This window comes from Poeciliopsis prolifica, unplaced genomic scaffold, assembly GCF_027474105.1.
Source record: "Poeciliopsis prolifica strain line A6 unplaced genomic scaffold, Auburn_PproV2 SCAFFOLD001, whole genome shotgun sequence".
NCBI classification, from domain to species: Eukaryota; Metazoa; Chordata; class Actinopteri; order Cyprinodontiformes; family Poeciliidae; genus Poeciliopsis; species Poeciliopsis prolifica.
The window spans coordinates 21,123,390-21,146,176 of record NW_026562376.1 but is presented as its reverse complement, the minus strand read 5'-3'; the positions used below and the strand labels follow the sequence as shown (position 1 = coordinate 21,146,176).

At 42.6% G+C, this 22,787-nt stretch overlaps 2 protein-coding genes across 3 annotated transcripts; one reads left to right on the top strand and one right to left on the bottom strand.

The window, feature by feature from the left end:
* Positions 1-119: 119 nt before the first annotated feature.
* gabarapl2 (GABA(A) receptor-associated protein like 2) lies at positions 120-7,192 on the bottom strand. Its single transcript, XM_055032965.1, has 4 exons — positions 6,962-7,192; positions 6,062-6,117; positions 3,370-3,542; positions 120-1,975 (listed from the first exon to the last, which is right to left on the bottom strand). Exons 1-4 carry the CDS (start codon positions 6,993-6,995, stop codon positions 1,888-1,890), a joined length of 351 nt encoding a protein of 116 aa, XP_054888940.1. The 5' UTR covers positions 6,996-7,192; the 3' UTR covers positions 120-1,887.
* A 749-nt stretch (positions 7,193-7,941) lies between these two features.
* On the top strand, positions 7,942-20,856 carry tmem231 (transmembrane protein 231). Of its 2 annotated transcripts, XM_055042039.1 has the most exons (8): positions 7,942-8,325; positions 9,170-9,336; positions 10,036-10,164; positions 10,284-10,427; positions 19,078-19,159; positions 19,255-19,360; positions 19,838-20,007; positions 20,135-20,856. In XM_055042039.1, exons 1-7 carry the CDS (start codon positions 8,187-8,189, stop codon positions 19,998-20,000), a joined length of 930 nt encoding a protein of 309 aa, XP_054898014.1. In that variant the 5' UTR covers positions 7,942-8,186; the 3' UTR covers positions 20,001-20,007; positions 20,135-20,856. The 2 variants fall into 2 exon arrangements, with proteins under 2 accessions (XP_054898014.1, XP_054898004.1); XM_055042029.1 differs by having other exon boundaries at positions 19,838-20,856.
* The last annotated feature ends 1,931 nt before the right edge of the window (positions 20,857-22,787 follow it).

Sequence of the window (22,787 nt, the reverse complement as noted above, 5' to 3'; positions counted from 1 at the left end):
CCAGAAACTTCCAGATTTTTTTTTTTTGTGCGTTTCTTACCCGTCAGCATTCCCGCACAAGACCAAAGAGAAACTGAAAAATGCAGCCGAGTTTATTGTAAAGAAGATGGACTTTGAAGTCAGCTTATTATCTTTATTGATCATTTCATCTGGCTACATACATTTTACAAATGTGGAAAATCCCTTCACATGTGCAGCGCGTGTCTGATGATGGTGGAGGAGCAACACGCCTTCTCGTTCCGTCGGTATTTTTGAGCGGCGGTTTCGTCTCTGTGAGGCTCAGCCAGGATTTCCCAGCACCAAAGCAAACTAAATGTCAGCTGACGTTGTCTGAGAGAAGAGAGGTAAATTAACCAGAGAAATCATATCTCCATGCTCCACGTGAGCAAGATCATTAAAAACTATTCCTCTGTTACTGAGTGATTGATTTCTGCTGTAAATTCTAATTTAAAAAAAATCAGCAACGTGTTGTGACAAATCCCATTTTTTTATGACTCACACGTCCCATTAAAATGTCCCAGAATCTCTCTGGGTGCTTCCTGCCAAGCAGTTCTTATTTAGTTCAAAAATAAGAACTAATTTGAAGATATGTCATTGTTAGCATATAGTTTACTCTTCACTAACTGAAGTGTAGAAATCCAAGGAGAAAAAAAAAATGAATACATATAATTGCTGCAATTTACATAAATATAAAGCCAATCAACTTTTCTGGTGGCCAGTCAGTGATCTGTTTTAATTCGTTAAAATCATCCCGACAGAAAGCATTAAATTCACAAAACTATTTCGATAATCACCGTGATGATGAATCCTTTTAAACTCTTGGCCAACAGTTTTAGTGTTCAGCGAAAACAGGTTTCATCAAATCTCTTTATTTTCACATCTGGATACTTTGAAACCAAAGTGCCACAAAGAAAAAATAAACTTTGTGTTGTTAGAGTGAATGTACCTATAATAACTTAAAAGTACCTAACAAATACTAGCTGCGAAAAACAAACTTCTGTCAGACTGATGCATGCAAAAATAATAATAAAATAAAATTGAAAGCGAATCTGAGTCTTCCAATTTTTTTTATCCTACATATTCTGAGACACTTCATTAAATTTCGTCCAAATAAATTATGGATTCATAATCAACGGTGCAGAAAGATTCCAAAAAGGGAACAGCAGCGAACCTAATAAAAGGAGCATTTACCACTATTTCTGTCTCTTCGCTTCTCTGTCGCCTCTTACATGACTGAGGTTCTGCAGAATAATACGCCTTCTTCCTGCCAGCAGATAAATATCACAGTTGGCTTCAAGTAAAGTTTAAATCCTCATGCGCTCTGGATCCAGATTGGTGACCGCAATGTGCAAATCTAAACCTGGGAAGCACTGAAGCCCGTTTCACTCGCCGGCCGTCAAGCCGAGCTTGACCTTTAAAGGTCACAGTTGCTTTCTTGCTTTGGATGCACACAAAACAGCAACAGAGACGGGAGGGAGGATGAAGGTGGCTTTCCTGGGTTTATCTACTATTTTTCCTCTTTTAGTCTCACGCAGGTGTGTCTGTGACGTGTGTGTCGGATTTAACGGCAGTGTTTCAGATTTGTCTGTCCTTAACAGTCGAGTATTTTCTCTGTGTGTCTAATCATCCAAACTAGACCCAAAACAATGGAGCATTTTGCTTTTTAACCCAATAAATGTACGTATTTCAGTATTGACAACTGAAGTGTGTGGGCGTTACTGGAATATCACAAGTGAAGGGCCGTGTTGCTGTCAGGCCCCTCTCCATGTGTGTGTGTGTGTGTGTGTGTGTGTGTGTGTGTGTGTGTGTGTGTGTGTGTGTGCGTGTGTGTGTGTGTGTGTGCGTGTGTGTGTGCATGAGGGAGAAGGCTGGAGGCTCGTTGAGGCGTCAACCGAACGTGTTTTCTCCGCTGTACGCCACGTACAGGAAGCCGTCCTCGTCCTTCTCCTTGTCGTACAGCTGGCCCATCGTCAGACTGCGGCACAAAACAGAAACATGACCCGAGGTCGCGCCTCCAGTCTGAAGGCGCACACTGCTGCAGGTTCAGGCTCTGAAACTCTGATCAAGAACTGATGTAAACGGGACAGGTTTCATGGAGGTCGTGGGTTTGTTTTATTTATGCTTCATCTGAGGAAAGAGAGTCATTATGGGAAGTAGACTGGATTGGAAACAATCTCACGATGGCAACTTTCTAGACTTATGGTGGATTTTGTCACTTGTAGCAATGCTACAACAAGTGACAACTACCAAAAATTCAGCAAGAATTAAAAAGAAAATGCTACCTTTATGGTTTATGGTCTGATATCAGATCCTTCAAATTTTGCTAAATACCAAAATAATAAAAACTAATTGTTTTAAAGAGTTTCTTTCTACATTCAGTTTACATACGTCAATATTAGTATCCCTGTAAGCAGTGCGAAAAAGCCCAGATGATAACGACCTGGCTTTAGAAACATTGATTTCCTAACGTTTAAGTCGAGCGCCGTCACGCCGTGCAAAAGAAGAGGTAGAAGACAGTCATGGCACGAAAGACCACTCCATAAGGAAGTTATTCCAAAAAAAGTGAAAACTTTGCAAATGACCAAAAATTAAAATCTGTGTAAAAAAAAAAGGGGGGGCTTGTAAATCTCATTGAGCTCCACCAGTTCTCCCAGGAGAAATGGGCCAAAGGCTTGAAAGACCTTTGAACAGCCTCACGTAGTTTAACACACAACCTTCAGAAACACTGCGGTGACGCACGTAAACATCTGGATTGTACCAACAAGTTCTCAAGCATTTAACCAAACAAAAATAAATGTGCTAATTCTAACTCTAAACAGGTAAAGATTAATCAGATCTAATGTCGCAAAAATCAATACAAAAACAAAATAAATAAAAGCTGATGTGTGTTTTAGTACAGCTTTTAAGTAAACATCTGGTTGTGATGATGTTTAAAGAGGTGAAATGACAAACATTACACATTTCAAAACGGAGTTAGTTAGGGATTAAACAAACTGAACCCAAAGGTGGGGCCTAATCCTCACGCAAAAAAAACAGGGGATTGTTGGAAACTTCCAGCTCTATTGTTAGATGGGTGGATAAACACTCGGCAAATACGAGTGTTTGCGAGTGGATAAACTTGCAAATGAACTTGCATCCGCAAAAGAAAACCTTTCACTAGTTTAGCACTCAGTTTGCATAATTAGTAACCTTAAAGGATCTGCGAGTTGATTTTCACACCCAGAATACGTTAAAACCGGCTTTAATTACGTCACCTCGTTACTGTCCACTAGAAATAACACGACCGCATCACCGGGACTCACTCCATCCTCAGTCTGCAGCACCTGTTCTCGTGTTTACCCGCTGTGGGGTCACCTGTGTGGCTCTCACCTGGACTGGGGGACAGTTTTGTCCACAAAGAGGAAGATGGCTTTCTCCGAAGGCAGCTGGATGCGTTTCCTGATGATCCACATGAACTGGGCCACCGTGATGTCCGAAGGCACCAGGTACTTCCTCTTATCGATGTCGACTATCTGAGAGCCGGAGACCTTCTCCACGATCACCTGGGGGGCCAGACAGCAAGCCGCCCTGAGAGGTCAGACGCGCGCTCCAACAAGACGATTATGCTGTTTATTCAGAAGGCTTTTTATTTGTCTGCTTATGTAAACTGTTTGTTCTGGTGGCTGTCAGTCAAAGTTCCTGGATCAAATGCCACCGTTGGGCCCTGAGCCAAGCGTCACCATTTGATCCCTGTGCAAACTGGAATGATACATGCATTGACCTTGTTTGTCTTTGCTCCTCCTAAAATGACATCAAGGAGGCTTAAAAGCTGGGCCAAGATCAACAACGCCTGAAGGCGCCTGAATATTTTTCATCAATGGGACATGTGCAGTCTTTTCATGTGGCCAACGTTTTGCGTCACAGCGGCTGTTTGGCGGATCCTTGATCTGTTGTAAAAGAAGCAAACAAACTTTCCCCAATCCGTACTGACAGAATCTGAGACAGAAGAATTTGGGACAAAAGTCACTTAATTAAAGTCTAATTCAATGCACAGAAAAACTGAAGTGGATTTTCTTTAATGTTTGAGTATAACGTCTAATTAAAATACAATAACACTAAGAGGCAGGGCGCTTTGTTGAAGGTGATATTTGAAGATTGGCTGATGATATTACAAAGCATACAATCACCATAAATGCTGCAGCCTTTTAAATATTTTCTGATTAAATTGGAATATTCTTTTTCCATAGCAGAATTATGCACAAAATTTTAGAATTTATTTATTTTTTGTAATTGATGCAGGTTCATATATATCCGGCATGCAAAATAAACCTGCTAAGATTTGGTCAAACATCTCCTTTTTTAGCGATCTTTATGACACTGACGACCTTTGTTAAACGGGGGCCTGACGTGCAGCAAGTGGCTGAAGCCAGGAATCGAACCAGGAACAACTGCGTTGAAGTCGTCAGGAAGACATAACAGCGCCCGTGTTTAGATATGCAGAGTTTTATCTGTGCAGCACGATGCAAAGTTGGTAAGAGATTAATTTAGCTGCAGCGAATAAGTGAGAGACTTTTCCAGAATAGAGCAGGACGGAAACCAAAAGGTGCCACAATTCAACATCTATCAAATGTTCTTGCTTGTCACATGTACATTTGTTTTAAGCAAGGCGAGCGCTCTGAGCTGAAACTCTGCTGAGTCATGCTGGGAGACTCTCCAGGTAGGGAGGAGATACTGGGACAGATCCGTGTCACACTGAAGGGATCGAGGTGGAAACACCTCTGGATCCCGCCGGAAGAGCTGTGTCTGCTTTACGGCCGGTACCACGCCTATCTTTTTGCACCGCCGTCAGTCTGATGAGTCAAAGAGTCGCGAGCGGCAAACGCCGTGCGGCTCATCTCACAGTCACCCTGCGGCCCAACAGAAGACGATCCAGAGCAATAAATCACGATAGATGAAGGTGATGAGACTTTGTCACTTAGTGGGAATAATTATTACATTTTCTGAGTAAATCCAACCGGTGGGATAATATAAATGTGTATTTGCACTGTGTCACATGCTGATATTAATATTACAATAAAATACATTTTTGCAAATCGGATGAGATGTGCAGCAATGCAACAAAATTTGATTTTCATAAGCCAGAGAGCAGGGGTCCCCAAAGTGGGTCCTCGAGGGCCGGCGTCCTGCATCTTTTAGTTCCCTCCCCGGTTTAACGCGCCTGGATCACATGATGGATCTTTAGAGCCCCAAGAAGAGCACTGACATTCTGAAAAGGTTGTCACTATCATCAAGGAGAGAATAAAACATGCAGGATGCCGGCCCTCCAGGGCCCACTTTGGGGACCCCTGCCATTGAGAGTACAAATAAGTTGAGCTGTTCTTTAGAAAAAAAACTCATAAATCAGGAAATGTTAACTTAGTGACCATCGCATCATCTAAAAACTAGTTTGAGGTTTTCCCTCAGTGTATTATAAGCCTGGCGGGCCACCAGGCTTCACTTGTGCCCCCACCAGGCTTGGTATTGTTAACTAATCTTAGTTCTTTTTTAAATTATTGCCTGTTTTTTAAGACTTTTTTGTTGACGTTTATGAAGTAATCTTCCAGTCTTCCAATAAAGCATAAATATCAGGTGATGTTTTCAAATTTCCTGTCAGCTTTAAACATTTTTTTAACTCAAAAACACGACCGGCGGCCAGATGAAGGCCTGCCCTCAAACCCTCGCACTGGACTTGGCACCCTAACCCATTTAGGCCATATACAAGGGGCCAAATTGAAAGAAAGCAACAGTAAGTCATGTTAAGTGATGCAAATCATATTTCTTTGTGTCCTAGACAAGACAAGACAAGATAAGATAAGATAAGATAAGATAAGATAAGATAAGATAAGATAAGATAAGATAAATATCTTATCCATAATATTTGTGGAATAATGCAGACTGACACGGCCACACCGTTACATAAGAAAAGAAGTGATAAATAGCTGCCTATCCCCTGCCTCTGCTTTTATTCGTCGACTCTCTGTCACTTCTTCTGAACCACGGCGGCCTTAAAATCAAAGAGCGCCTTCCCTCCCCCTCCACTCACCGGTACTCTGTCCGGGTATTTGTTGCGTATTTTGGCCGACTCCACACATCGGTGCTCTGGGGGAGAGAGACAGCAAACAAACAGGAAGTCAGAGATTAAAGGGATGAGCGAGGCCTCTTGGGATCCTTGTGCCACAAAGCACAAGACAACAAGCGGAGAGATAAGCTGACGCTTGCTCATGCACATAAGTACAATATTTTCTGAATCTGGAGCCTTTCATCGGGCGTACCCAGGGCTGTCACGGAGCCCAGAAGCTGCCACAGCAGGCAGAAAATGATCAAAGGTCAGGAAGGTGGTGAAATGTGGACGACTCATTTAGGCCTTCATTAGCCTACATAGAGGTTCTAATTTGGGATGCTCCTCTAAAGAAAGGAGCTTGGAGGTTATCTAAAGAGAGTTTCAAAATAAAAGCTGAGCTCAGGAACGTTGTTAGTCATATGTGGAAGTTCAATAATTTGTCACAGAAATCACAGCAGGTGGTCAAATGGGTGTAAAACACAGATCCCGGCGTCTGGGAGCAGGTCGATGCAATTTCAACTGGCCAACTTCAGTCGTTAGACTTGAAAATAGGAATAAAATCACGACGTGCACACGAGATAATATTTGAAGGTGCAGTCAGCTGGTTCGTTTGTTTTCTGAGCCTCCTTCCTGCAGCAAAGGCGCGTTATCATAGGTTGCTACAGCCCAAGCCATTATTGATTTTCAGCATTCATCTGCAGGTAGCAGAGGGGGAAAAAACAAACAAACAAACGTGCATTAATGCGCCAATGAGGGGAAATCAGAAAAAATAAAAATAAAATATGAATGCGGGGAACTGAGAAACAGAAACGAAAGAAGGAATCACGATGCGTGACAACACAATCCAATCCCTTTTTCTTTTTTTTTTCTTTCTCTTTTTACCGAGGGAATGGTCCTCTTTAAACATCCATTTCATCTTTGCAGGATCCCCGCACTGAGGCGTGACGGCGCGAGCTTCTGGATCCGCCGAGAATGCTGCTGAAACGTCCGAAAAATAACAACAGTGACAATGATAAAAATGAAAACATCCAAACAAACGCGATCAAAACAAAAAACGTCAACAAGAAGTCTTTGCCTTTCAGCCGCCCGTCAGACACAGGGTGACGTCACCGTCTGACAGAGCGCTGCCGCGTTCAGGCGCACTCTCAGACAGTCTGTGTGTGCGTCCATCTCATATATGCATGAAATGCATGCAAACATGCAGGGAAGTCTGCTGACTTGAGGGTTTGACCAGAACTGTCTGTGTGTCAAAGCGTATTTCTTGAAAGTTGAGCGGAAGGAAAAACTACAGCAGAAAATGGCGATTTTCAATCCGACTGTGAATCTACAAATTCATGCCAAAAAAAGAGAGAAGCCAGACAAAGTATTAAGGCCATGCAGGCCTTTCTTTAGCGAGTACCAAAATCTGTTGGAACTCAGATTTTCTGAGGTTGTTGTTAGTTTTAGGATTTTTGGGTCGTCGTTTCTAATCTGAATGAGTCAAAAGACGCATTTGAAGCGTCACTCTCCGTGTAACGAATCTGATATGGTTTCTCGTGACGAAGGAATTAGTCGAATAAATCAAATGTTCCAGCTTTGGAAGCAAATCTTCCCCGACAATGTAGGGCAACCAGACCCACTGACTGGACCGTTTGCCTACAGCTGCAACGCCATGCAATGTTGACAAAAACAAACCGACAAAACAAAAATCAAACATGGAGAAAAATAAAAAAACTTAAATTTGTAGAGATTATAAGAAGATAAAGAGCAATACATAAATATATAAATAAAATAACATCCTATGGTAAAGTTTTACTCTCAAGACGATTTTAGAATAAACTCCAACGGTACTTGAACGCAGCCTGACTGCTGAAGGTGGCAGCCATGGAAACCGTTTGACGCTGGACGTGGCGCGGTGGCCGCTAATACGCTAACAGAAAGCTAGCATAGCTAGCGTCCGCAAACGCCACATTTTGTCAACATTACGACATTTTGTCGACGCTCCAGACAGATAGATGGACATTACCTAACAGGGGAAGAATGCTACTCACCTCCATTTGTTTCGTGTGAACGTTTGCTCACTTTAGGTCACACTCGGTTAGCATCTTCTTTAGCTTTAGCATCGCCGATGGCTTTCTATGAAGCGTACTCTCACCCGGCTCTGGTCCGGTACCGAACCAGCGTTTGTACCAAGGCCACCCTGTTCCTGGTGGTCGTTCTGTGCCTCACATACATCGCGCCTCTGCTGGTCGCTTACAGAAGCCAAGGTACAGTGGTGTTTTTTTTTTATGTTGCTCCTGTCCCTATGTGTTATTCGCCGATAATACTCTGTCATAACTGCTGGGAACAAGGATAAAAAATACAAAATAAATGGTTTAGGTCGAGAACTGGAGTTGCAAACCCCTATTATAAAGGAGCATCACATGGATTTGCAAAGTTGCATGTGACTACTTCAAGACTGCTTCAACAAACTAGAGGTTTTTGGCAAAAATGAAAACTAGCACAGCACACCAGAACAATCACCTCAGTGGTCAAATGTGACGATGGCTAAATCTCGGTAAACTGAGAACAATTCAACTAAAAACAGGAGCAAATCCACGACACAATCGCTGTAAAATGAGATCAAGACATTTCTAGAGGCCTAGTCAAAGTTCAGACAATGTGAAAGAAACCTCAGTGAATTGGAGAAGAGTTAAATAAGAGCATACCAACATTTTACTGCAACAATGTGAGCATTAGATGGCTGGAAGTGTGGCATCATGAGATGCGCTCGGGTTTTTTCTTGCAGTTTGCCCATTTTTTCTTAACTTTTGTTTAATGAATGATAACACTCTGCAATTTGTAGAGTTTTAGGTCAAGTTTTTTTATTTCGTGCCTCAGAGTGACTATTAAACCAATTATAAATACCAATTAAATGTCGGTTTCATCTGTTTATTGAAAAGTCTTGGACATAACTTGGTGAATGTGCTGACTGCGTCTTCTGAGGATCTTTTAGAGTGTGCATATGAAGGGCAAATTCTGAAATATTATTATGAAATAAATGTTGAAACTGTAGTGAAATGTACAGATGGACAATGCATTTTCAGTTCTGAGCTGTCGTTTCTGCTTCAGGTTTCTGGATTAAGAGAAAAACTTATGAAGAACAGCCAGTGGTGAGATTCCAGTACCAAACGCTGCTGTTCGCAGCCACCAGTTTACAAGGAGACTACGTTGCCTGGAGCACGTTTCCTCATCTCAACAACATGCTTGGGACCAACTTAAGGATTCCCGCTGTCTCTGTAAGAACAAAACGCTGGGTTGCTTTACTGGTGATATCACAACTTTAACAGCTTTTATAAAGGATGCAGTGTGATCTTTTCCTGCGCAATGTTTCTGTTGTACACTGAAGTTTAGTAGCAATTTTATGACCTCAAAAGAGAAAGGCATCAACCACATGCAAAGCTTCAATAATGTGAGTGTCTGCCTTTGTTTTTTAATGCTCCTTTTGCACCATCTGGCCGTGTTGCTCCATCACTACTTAGTTTCCTCTCAGGACAGGTTTAGATCTAGATCTGATGAGTTCACCATTTTGCTTTTGGACCATTGACCAAAGCTGCTTTTGGATGATGTTTTCTTTATTCACTGGCGTGTTTCTATAAAAAACCGAGTTAGCCCACTTTCTTGAAGAAGGAGAGATGTTTACTATCTACACGGCATGTCCAGAGAGACTTTCTTTTTCAGACTTTCCAGACAGACAAGGTTTCTTGAGAGGAAATAACTCTATTCCAGTCATCTTCTAGTGCTCTGTGCAGAATATAAATCAACACTTTATGTTTTTCTTTGAAACAATTGGCTCATCTGTTGCCCTTCTTGACATCAGTCGGTGTTTAAAACGACATGCCTTGTTCAGTCTCCATCTTATCGTGTTCAGGTTAGGAAACTGTAACATACTTAGACAAACCCTATTTCTTCTATTTCTTTATGGATCTACATCACAGGTGAGAGAAGAGGACCAGAACCAAGATGGAAAGTTGGACCTTTTGTCATTTCAGCTGCAGCTTCCTCTGAAATCTGATGAACACGTATACAGTATTCAGCTGCTGCTCACCTTCAGCTACCAGCTCTTTGTACGTAAATTACATCTTTTTACCTAATATGTAGTAAATAATAGTAAACCATCCACCCAAAAAAATAAAAATAAGGATGCAGCAGAGATTATTCTTATATTATCCCTTTTCTTCTCCAGCGGAAGTCCACTGTAGTGATGCAGAGCCTTGCGTTTGTGCAACACTCGTCTCCGGTGCCCGGAGCGAAGATGTTCATCAGTGGAGACCTGAGGCTGCAGCAGAGGATTCCTCTGCCTCACCGAGGGCTCCACAAGATTTACAACGTAAGAGAGCGTGCGCACACGCGTGTGTGCTTGCACACTCCTGGGATGCTAGCACCTTGAATAAAACAGTTTGTGTTTTAGAGACAAACTTTCAGATTCTACATCTCACATTGTAATATTCCGGCTTGATTAAAGCAGAACTCACAAAGAAACACACAAGGGGGATCTTGTTCCAGGTAAAGGTTAAAAGTGTTACCAGAATCAGTTTGATAAAAAACAAATGTTCACCCACTCAGTATGAAATTAAAGGTTTGCACCAGAAATAATTTATTCAGAAACCCAAAATTTGAATAGTCAATCAACCTAAATCAACATCAAAACCCCCCAAAATATCAAGAGTCTGATTTGCCTTGTCAGGCCGATTCACAAACCACACTTAAAAAAAATAGAAAATCCCAAAAGTCCTGTTCCTTTTTTATCTTTTTGTCCATAAAGGAGTCCCATACATTCAAATCCAACCACGACCTGGAAGCGTCGCTCCGTATTAATCCCCGTCTTCTTCCCGAAGAAAAATTCAAAACGTCAAAAAACCCCAAAAAGATGAGAAAAAAGAAGAGTGGTACCACCCAAAAAACCCCCCAAAAGAAAAATAAAGTCCAGATCTCACCGGGAGCGTCCCTTTTCCCCCCCGGTGGTTTCCTCCATGGACTGTCGTCGTCCTTCTGCACCGGGCGGCGTTCCCTCGGTGCACCCTCCGGTCCAGGCTTCCGGGCCCGATCTGTGGCGCTGGGACGAACCTTAATCGAACCTTAATCGATGTTTTATCTTTTTGTTACTTTTCTTTGGATTAAACAGACACTAAGGATAAGGCCAAAACTCCCGCTGCACAGTAAGACACAGAGACTCATCTCTATCCTAAGGGAGGAGATATTCACTCGTTTTGGAGTTCCACAAAGTCTTGTCTCAGATCGGGGTCCCCAATTTACCAGTCAAGAAATGGCCAGATTTTGCTCTGCGTGGGGGGTAAAGCACCATTTTACCACCAGCTATCATCCCCAAGCTAACTTGACTGAACGGGCTAATCGAACTATCAAAACAATGATAGCCTCATTTGTTGGACAGCATCACCATCTATGGGACCAACATATATGGGAGTTCCGTTTTGCCATCAATGGGGCTCAACATGAAACCACGGGACGAGCCCCTGCGGAGCTAATGTTGGGACGTCAACTTCAAGGACCATTGGAGAGAATGATATCCAAGCCTCCTTCACCTCAGCAAACCGAATACAAAGTGTTGGAACGACATAATGAGATGAAGGAAGTCAAAAGGAAAGTTGGGATAAGCCAAACCCGACACGCCAAATCTTATAATGCCCGGAGGAGAGGTGTACAGTTCCGGTCGGGAGATTTGGTCTGGGTAAGGTCTCATCCTCTTTCCAAAGCCATAGATAGTTTTTCCTCAAAGCTAGCGCCAAAGTGGTCAGGGCCAGCTATAGTGAGGAAACAGTTAGGCCCAGTAAACTATCAGCTTCAGTGGAAGGACCAGGACAAAGGAACAGATACAGTTAATGTGGTTAACTTAAAGCCCTATTTTGGAGTTCAATCTCCTGTGCCTCCGGCTGGGGGGGGGGATTGGCTCCCCGTCGGGGAATTGAACCCCGGTCTCCCGCGTGACAGGCGGGGATACTCACCACTATACTAAGGGAGGAGATATTTACACGTTTTGGAGTTCCACAAAGTCTTGTGTCAGATTCTTGACTAGTCCCCAATTTACCAGTCAAGAAATGACCAGGTTTTGCTCGGCATGGGGGGCAAAGCACCATTTTACCACCAGCTATCATCCCCAATCTAATTTGACTGAACGGGCTAATCAAACTATCAAAACAATGATAGCCTCATTTGTTGGACAGCATCACCATCTATGGGATCAACATATATGGGAGTTCCGTTTTGCCATCAATGGTGCTCAACATGAAACCACGGGACGAGCCCCTGCGGAGCTAATGTTGGGACGTCAACTTCAAGGACCATTGGAGAGAATGATATCCAAGCCTCCTTCACCTCAGCAAACCGAATACAAAGTGTTGGAACGACATAATGAGATGAAGGAAGAAGTCAAAAGGAAAGTTGGGATAAGCCAAACCCGACAAGCCAAATATTATAATGCCCGGAGGAGAGGTGTACAGTTCCGGTCGGGAGATTTGGTCTGGGTAAGGTCTCATCCTCTTTCCAAAGCCATAGATAGTTTTTCCTCAAAGCTAGCGCCAAAGTGGTCAGGGCCAGCTATAGTGAGGAAACAGTTAGGCCCAGTAAACTATCAGCTTCAGTGGAAGGACCAGGACAAAGGAACAGATACAGTTAATGTGGTTAACTTAAAGCCCTATTTTGGAGTTCAATCTCCTGTGCCTCCGGCTGGGGGGGGGGATTGGCTCCCCGTCGGGGAGCCAATCCCCGACGGGGAGCCAACATGAAACATGAAACCACGGGACGAGCCCCTGCGGAGCTAATGTTGGGACGTCAACTTCAAGGACCATTGGAGAGAATGATATCCAAGCCTCCTTCACCTCAGCAAACCGAATACAAAGTGTTGGAACGACATAATGAGATGTCGATGTAATGAGATGTCGGGGATTGGCTCCCCGTCGGGGAGCCAATCCCCCCCCCCCAGCCGGAGGCACAGGAGATTGAACTCCAAAATAGGGCTTTAAGTTAACCACATTAACTGTATCTGTTCCTTTGTCCTGGTCCTTCCACTGAAGCTGATAGTTTACTGGGCCTAACTGTTTCCTCACTATAGCTGGCCCTGACCACTTTGGCGCTAGCTTTGAGGAAAAACTATCTATGGCTTTGGAAAGAGGATGAGACCTTACCCAGACCAAATCTCCCGACCGGAACTGTACACCTCTCCTCCGGGCATTATAATATTTGGCTTGTCGGGTTTGGCTTATCCCAACTTTCCTTTTGACTTCTTCCTTCATCTCATTATGTCGTTCCAACACTTTGTATTCGGTTTGCTGAGGTGAAGGAGGCTTGGATATCATTCTCTCCAATGGTCCTTGAAGTTGACGTCCCAACATTAGCTCCGCAGGGGCTCGTCCCGTGGTTTCATGTTGAGCCCCATTGATGGCAAAACGGAACTCCCATATATGTTGGTCCCATAGATGGTGATGCTGTCCAACAAATGAGGCTATCATTGTTTTGATAGTTCGATTAGCCCGTTCAGTCAAGTTAGCTTGGGGATGATAGCTGGTGGTAAAATGGTGCTTTACCCCCACGCAGAGCAAAATCTGGCCATTTCTTGACTGGTAAATTGGGGACCCCGATCTGAGACAAGACTTTGTGGAACTCCAAAACGAGTGAATATCTCCTCCCTTAGGATAGAGATGAGTCTCTGTGTCTTGCTGTCTCTAACAGGAAACATTTCCACCCACTTAGTGAAATAGTCAATCACTACAAAAAGGAAAACATTTCCCTTTTTACTGCGAGGAAACGGTCCCATCAAGTCCACCCAAGTTTTGCCCAGGGTTCAGTTAGAGGAGTGGGTTGCAGAAAACCAGCTGGAGCTTGATTGTCTGATTTATATTTCTGACAAACTGCACAGTTTTTTACATGAGTCCACACATCCTTACGGACTGTTGGCCACCATGCCACCTCCAACAACCGGAGGAGTGTCTTTAGCCTGCCCAGATGTCCACTTAAGGGACGATCATGGAAGTATTGGAGAAACTGAAGAATTAAAGACTTGGGAACCACCAACTGGTATTTTATACCATCTTTTACTGGGGTTTTCCTATACCAGAGATTATGAACTTTGCAGAAATTAATCTTATCAGATCTCTGGTATCTTGGATCCTGAACCAGCTCCAATAGGTCTGAGTCTTTTTCCTGAGCTTCATTGACTTCTGCTAATGATAGTGGTAACCCTAACATGGCTGTAGCAGAATTCAGAGCCACATGTGCTAAACCACTCGGGTCAGCCGGCATCGCTCGGGACAGCGCATCAGGCACTACATTGTGCATTCCTTTTCTATATCGTATTTCAAAACTGAAATCCTGCAACCTTAGCACCCAGCGTGTTAATCTAGAGCTGGATTTGGGGCAATTGAATGCCCAGGTTAAAGCAGCATGGTCAGTGTAAATGGTAAACTTTGTTCCTTCGACAAAGTGTCTCCACTTTTCTACTGCCCAAACCACTGCCAAACATTCTTTCTCTGAAGTGGAGTAGTTTTGCTCTGCGCCCTTTAATGATCTGGAAGCAAAAGCAATAACCTTGTCTCCACCAGTGGTTGGTTGGACCAGAACAGCCCCCAGGCCAAACATCACTGGCATCGGTATGAATTTCAAATGGTGACTCAAAATCTGGCTGTCCTAGTATTGGTGATTCCACCAAAGCTTTCTTCAGCGTCATGAAAGCATGTTGGCAGTCCACTGTCCACTCCCACCTTGCATCTTTTTTGAGCAGTTGATACAGCGGTGTAGCCATTTCTGCAAAATGTGATATGAACTTGTGGTACCATCCAACCATTCCAAGAAATCTCTGAAGACTTTTCTGGTTAGTAGGGGTTGGATAAACCGTAATGGCATGGGTTTTCTCTGGATCCACTTGAACCCCTTCTGACGATACAATGTGTCCCAGAAATCTGAGTTCTTGTTGGAAAAAGTTGCATTTTTTAAGGTTGAGGGACAAATTTGCATGATGAAGCCTTGCAAAAACTGTATCCAGGTCCTTGAGGTGTTGCTCAGGAGAGGTTGAGAAAACGATCACATCATCAATGTACACACAGCAGATCTTTCCCCGTAGCTCTCCTAAAACCTTCTCCATTAAACGCTGAAAAGACGCTCCAGCATTTTTCAGTCCAAACGGCATGCACTTAAATTGGTAAAGTCCAAATGGAGTAATAACAGCAGTTTTTGCTTTGCTGTCCTCCTCCACTGTCATCTGCCAGTATCCAGACTTCAAATCTAGAGTACTGAAAGTGTTTGCTCCAGTCATGGACTCCAACAACTCATGGATGATGGGCATGGGATAAGCATCTTGGAGAGTCTTGGCGTTCAAAGCTCTATAGTCCACACAAAATCGGAAAGATTTGTCTGGTTTGGGAACAAGGACAACAGGAGACCCCCATGACTGTGATGGTTCTATAATATCGTCTTTAAGCATTGCGTCAATCTGTTCTTTTATTATTTGCCGCTTGAAAGGAGACACCCGGTAAGCTCTGCATCGAATGGGTATTTCATCAGTGGTCATTATTCTGTGTTCTTCCACAGATGTTCTACCCAATGTATCAGAGCACACGGATGGCCAGGCATTCAAAAGCTTCTGGACTTGGGGTGGATGTTGTGTCCCCTGGGAAATGACTCTATGTTTGATACTTTGTCCTCTTCCTTGGGCAGAGCCAGGATCAGATTAAGTGAAGAAATACTAGCATTCATAGGAGATGCAGCAGTTGCTGAAGTTGAAAAAGGATAAAAGGTGTAACCTTTTGGTCCTTTTACTCCATAGGTCTGGTCACCTAGGTTGATAATAGCAGAGGTTTTGGTTAAAAAATCGAGACCAAGGATGATGGGAAAGGTGAGGTTACTATCCTCCACCACAAAAGTTTCTAAAGACCACATCATCCCATGCCAACAATAAATGACAGTTGTTTTTCCTAAAGCACTATAGGTTTTGCCATTGGCCAGTGCAAACCTCTGGTTGTCAGCTGGTTTCAAACTTCACCTTCTCGAGCAATTCTCTTCCACTGACTATTTCTCATCAGGGAATAGGTGCAGGCTGTATCCAGTACAGCATCATACATCTTGTCGCGCACCTCTACGGGTACATGAAGGAGGGAAGATACAGGGCCTCGCTGAACAACAGATACAGAGTCTGCAGGTCTTCTGGGTTCACCTTGGATTGTCCTCTTGCTGGGGCTTTCCCTTTGGCTTTGTGCTGATCCACTTTCCCCCAGTAGACTTTAACACCAGCACAGTCTTTTTCAACCTGGGATCCCACCTTTATTAGTTGATCCATGGAGGTGACTGTACCACGCAGACAGCCGGCTATCTTCGGATTACAGTTGTTCAAAATCCTCCTCACCAACTCTGCTTCACTGATGTCTGGCTTCTTTCCATCTTAGACACAGTGCTTGATACTCAAGGCAAAGTCTCTCAGACATTGCTCTGGCAACTGGACCATGTCCCTCAACTTCTCTTCCACCTCCGAAAGATAATCTGGAGGTAGAAAGGCAGCACAAAAAGCATTTTTAAATTCAAGCCAGTTGTGTATTTTGTTTTTTGCCACACTCCACCAACTCCGAGCAGAGCCTTTTAAGACGGCTGTTAGAGCTCCCAATAATTCAGAATCAATCAGAGGTCTTACTGATAGAAAGGTTTCACACTGATCGATAAAATTTAAGACATCAGAAACTTCTCCTGCACCCTCAAATGTCGGGAACTCCAGGTGCACAGGGGGTTTAGAATACATCACAGGTGTTCTGCTTGCCGAGGGAATGGTCAGGTGGGAGGTCAATGCTGGAATGTTTTCCATCCCACAGATTGTTGAGGGCCGGACTGAACCCAACCCTGGACCGATGTGAACAGCCCTTTGAGGGTCTGAGAAACCAAAACTATCTTGTGGTACTTCTTGTGGCGGTAGGGCAAAAGGTGGAGATGAAGGTGTAGGGAAAGTGGGCCTCATGGTGGAATAAAGATGTTCAGACGGCACAGGTAGACTTGGTCTGACCCTATCTGAGGAAAGGATAGCTGTAGAGAATCTAGCGCGCTTCAACTTCTCTATCTCAGCCCTCCACTTCTCATCTCGTCGCAGCAAACAGTCCACTACCTTAGTTTCAAATTCCTTAAAGGCTGCGTTCATGTGTTGTTCCATGGCCTCAACATTCCTATCAATGTACAATCTAATGTTTTGCTCTCTATTCAAAGCACTGTCTATAGAGGCCCGGAAATCTTGTTCCAGTGAAGAAAGCCTATCTCCCATGTTAGTTAAATCATTCCTAACATCATCAACCTCTGACGCAGGGAGATATTCTTCCTCAACCTCCTCATTTTCTTCAACTTCATTATCTGACACATAAAGGGAGCTAAGCAGAGAAGTTATTTCACCTACAGGATTCCTCCTTGTAACCCAGGCGTCCCCCTCTCTGTAGCTACCTTCCTCTTCCTGATCTACACGACCTGCTTCTGTTTCTTCTTCATCCTGAGCAGGGTCTCTTTCCTCATCATGTTGTGTATCAGAAATTATGTTATCCATTTTTGAAAAGAAAAACTCCAAACAAACAACAAGCAAATGAAATTGTCTACCACAGGATTCTCTTTATCTGTATCCCTTAATGTAACACCAAACCTAAAATTATATTATATCCTGGTCCCCGTACGGGCCACCATTTTGTAATATTCCGGCTTGATTAAAGCAGAACTCACAAAGAAACACACAAGGGGGATCTTGTTCCAGGTAAAGGTTAAAAGTGTTACCAGAATCAGTTTTGATAAAAAACAAATGTTCACCCACTCAGTATGAATTAAAGGTTTGCACCAGAAATAATTTATTCAGAAACCCAAAATTTGAATAGTCAATCAACCTAAATCAACATCAAAACCCCCAAAATATCAAGAGTCTGATTTGCCTTGTCAGGCCGATTCACAAACCACACTTAAAAAAAATAGAAAATCCCAAAAGTCCTGTTCCTTTTTTATCTTTTTGTCCATAAAGGAGTCCCATACATTCAAATCCAACCACGACCTGGAAGCGTCGCTCCGTATTAATCCCCGTCTTCTTCCCGAAGAAAAATTCAAAACGTCAAAAAGAACCCCAAAAAAGATGAGAAAAAAGAAGAGTGGTACCACCCAAAAAACCCCCCAAAAGAAAAATAAAGTCCAGATCTCACCGGGAGCGTCCCTTTTCCCCCCGGTGGTTTCCTCCATGGACTGTCGTCGTCCTTCTGCACCGGGCGGCGTTCCCCGGTGCACCCTCCGGTCCAGGCTTCCGGGCCCGATCTGTGGCGCTGGGACGAACCTTAATCGAACCTTAATCGATGTTTTATCTTTTTGTTACTTTTCTTTGGATTAAACAGACACTAAGGATAAGGCCAAAACTCCCGCTGCACAGTTCGACACGAGCGTCTTTCTTACAAATTGCGCCGCGCCTTCCGGCGCACACGCCCCCTTTTTATCTCTAATTCCCACACACCTGGCCCCAAACATGATTTACCCAACATCAGTTTTTTTAACAGTGGAACTTCGACATTTTTTCTTATGTTTTTATTTATAATGAAATCCACAACTGTTCCACTAGACGGCTTGGCATTTTTAACATTTATTATATTTGCTGAGAAAAACAAAACATAGTGGTTATGTTACAACATAAAGCCAAAAATTAGCAGAAAAAACAAAAACTATTTGCTGGAAATTTATCAAAAAATTAAATAGACAATATAGATTGGTATGGAAAGAATCATTGCTGACACTTTAAACTGTGCTAGAAAGTCAGAGAATGCCTGTCATGTAGCGTTGTACCACTGAATGATTTCAGGAGTCATATCATCTAATTCACTGACTATGCCACCAGTCAGGACCCCTGGGGCAGATTTAGACGTGCCAGCTCCTTTCAGATTAAATGTGGTTGGCTTATATTTAGTGCATTAGCCACATTCTGCATTTCTTCAGAATCAGGCTCTCAGGTGTCATCCAGTCTCGTCTGTTTTGTTGCGAAGGTCTCAGTGATCGACGGCGCCAGCCTTTTTGCAAGTTCATATGACCTGATCAACATCATGAGGAGCTACCAGGAGAGAAACTGTAAGTTAGCAAAGGGAGTGGTTTTGTTTGCTTGCCGTCTCTCCGCACTGGGATTGAAACGTATCCTGTTCTTCACTGCTTTCTCTGACCTTTAGTATCGACGGTGCTGTCCAGTCCGGTACTGGTCTGGACTGTGGGTCGAGCTGATGGCTCCCCCTTTGAGCTGAATGCTGAAATCCGTTATCCCTTGGAGATCATCAGATATCCTTTAACAAGAACAGTGACGGGATTGAGCCTATATCTTATTTTAAGGTGGGTTCTATACTTGGAGTATGAAATGTTACGTTAGACAAACAAGTAGGTTTAGGCGAGTGACTGTCCCATTTCCAAAAAGCATTCCCAGTTTATTTTCATCAAGAAACTCCAGCTTTAATCATTTAAAACAGAAATAATAATAATAAAAAAAGAATGTTACACAGCTGCAAATCTCCATCCTTTGATTTATTTTTACTTACTTGCACTGGATATGAACACATTTCACAGTTAAGGAAAAGCAACATGTTTAATATTCCCTAAAAATGCTAATGAGACATGTAAATATTTGTAAATATTAACTTGTTCTGACCTTCACTGACCAGGTGAATCAGTAACACTGAGTCTAGACTGAAGAACATATCAAAAGCCAAATAAAGATTCTGCTGACTGAGCTGCATTTGCGCCTTAACTGCCTCCCTCCACCTATCGGCCCGGCTTTTGGGAAACCATCAAATTTGCCTGGATCCAGTATGTCAGCATCCTCCTAATCTTCCTTTGGGTCTTTGAACGCATCAAGAGTTTTGTTTTCCAGAACCAGGTCATCAGAACCGTATCCATACCTGTGGGAAAACCTCACTTTTCCTGATGCAGGGGTAATATGTTTTCTATTGGTGTAGACTATATTAAGTTTTCTCAAATGGCTCCATATTTTTGATATTGTTTTTTTTTTTTTTAACTTCATAATCTAACTAAATGTTAAGTGAGAGTTGATCCGTGCAGGACATTTTGTAGCATCGTTACAAGAACGCAGACACAAGTAAAGAAGATTTTCATTACTGAGGATGAATTTGACACCAAGAATAACATGTAGTGAGACCAGAACTGAGAAGATAAATAAATTTTGCACACTTGTGCTTCTCAAACTGCTGTTTCCGGACAACACTTATAAAAGCATTGCAAGTCTGCTCCGGTATCACACACTTAAGACAACAACTCGGTGTCGCGTGTCAATAAACACAAATTTTATATAAAGAAGGAAGGAATAAATTTAAATTACACATTTCCCTACATGGGTTAATTTATTGCTGCATCTGTGAAGTCGGTATAAACAGCCTGAAAAGATTTTTTCCTGCAACAGCAATGTACGACACAGATGACTCTCATTGAATACCCTTTAGATTCATGTCAGAATCTAAACTTACGGACTCACCGCAGGACAGAAAGTTGTTTCTGTTTGTGCTGATTCATCAGAGCTGATTAGACTTTTCTTTGTAAAGGAAAACTTACAAGAGAAGCACATTTATTGTCTCATAGAGTTCTACAGTTTTTCTGTGTGGTAGCATAATAAACCTTTTTCCTAGAAGATAATTATTCTTCTTTTCTGTTGTTTTATAGCATTTGAAGTGTAGGGATTTTGTGAATTGTCTTTATTTTCGCAACTTGAATGTTATATGTTCTAAAACAGTTTGTGATATAAATAAAAGAAATTATTTTGCACAGTATTTGCAGCAACTTTGGTGGACCTATCTCTCTTTCTTTTCTCATTAATTCAAATACATTTTGTACATTTGCATGAAACCTGGTGTTTAAGAGTTTAATATTTTTCAGGGTAACTTCATAAAGGATAGTTATAACTTTTTTTGTAATTCTTTAAACAATCATTTAATAATGACAAGATGACTTGTTTGTTAAACTGGTAAATTTAACATTTCGTTTCCACAAGCATTTGGAAATTGGAACTTTTGCTTGTTTTGTCTTCACCTCACTTCCTTTCTTCCTTCCATCCATCAATGCATCTCTTGTCTTTTGCTTTTCTAGTAGCAGGTCTTGTGGATTGCAGCTCAAGGATTAACTTTAGACTTTAGACTCCTTTATTGTCCATTAAACTTACATAAAATGGTAATTTATCTTTGGATATGGCATAAGAAACACACAACACACATCACAGTCGCCACAAAACTGCATGCACAATGAACAAACAAGATCTGTAAAATGAAATCAAGTCATACTACTCTACTCATGTCATTCAGTTAAGTATTAAAAACCATTTAAAATGTTCTATTCTACTGCTAAGAGAGCACACAGAACTTCTACACTGAGTCACAATGCACTGTGTTACTGTGTGAAATTTAAAATCAGTGGAATACTACTAGAAGACTTAGAGAACACAGACTTAGACAGACAACTATTACAAACATCACTTGTAATACTTGCCTTTGTAAAGTCTGCAAGGGAACTAAGATCAAGGGAGGTAAAGATGGAGGCGCTGCCAAGAACCATGACCTCAGTTTTCTTTTTGTTGAAACTCAAAACATTTAAAGACTTCCAAACCCAAATCTCGTCAAGCCGGTCCATTAAACAACAGACCGAAGAGGCGTCTTTTCTGGTGAGGCCGGTAACTTTCCACATTGCCCACGTAACAGTGGAAGTGTATACCATCCTACCTAAAAATGGAGCAGAGAGGAAGCAGGCAGAGAAGGAAAAACACAGGGACATATGATTGAGCCCTGATGAACTCCAAAAGGAAGACCTGCGAGGACGCAGATCTACTAAACCCGACAGAATGTTCGCCCAGACAAACGGGACTTGAACCCTTCCGGAGCCACGCCCCTCACACCCACCCACTGCTGTAAGCGAGAGATTATAACTCCTAATCCACTGTATCAAATACGACTGTCAAGTTTGAAAGCACAAGAACAACATTGTTACCAAAATCTATGGCGAAATGAATACTAACACTTCTCCAAAGCCTGACTGAAAATCTGTGATCAGTTTTTTCTGGTCAAAGGTGTGTCTTTTCATTGAGCTTCTTCCCCCAGCCAGTCTGTCCCAGGAATGGTTTGCCACGGCGTGCTTTGTCTGTTTTGGTTGTGTTCGCGGCCCTGAGCCCATCCCTCTGAATTAGCTCATGTAAATGACTTATTCCACTTGGTTAGGGCCAAGCGGAGAATTACGTAACTGTTACACCCTCTCACACTTTCCTCATTGCTGCTGAGGTTTTCAGAAAAATTAAAGTCAGATGAGGATGCTAGGAGGCCATTATTTTTCTCATGTTTGAGGCATTTGTTGCCGATCTGAATAGGGAAGCACTGTTTGCATGTAATAGAGCCTTGTCCAACTTAGCATTCCTTGCTGCTAGCTTCTTCCAGCACAGCTATTCACAGAAGGTGCTGATTTTGGTTTATTGGGAAATTGATGGCGAGAGCACCAGGGTTCACCTGATTTGAAGTAGTTCCTTGTTATTTGTTACAAACTTCACTATGCTGCAAAGTTAGTAGCAATGGTTGGATTTGGGATGCTTTCAGTGGTGATTAGAAGAAATGTTGACACTAAATATTTGCTTGCGGGACATTGACAAAAATAAAGCATGAAGAATTTGAGAGACCCCAATATAAGCTGAAGTGGACGACAGAGAAACGAGAAGTGATTCCGG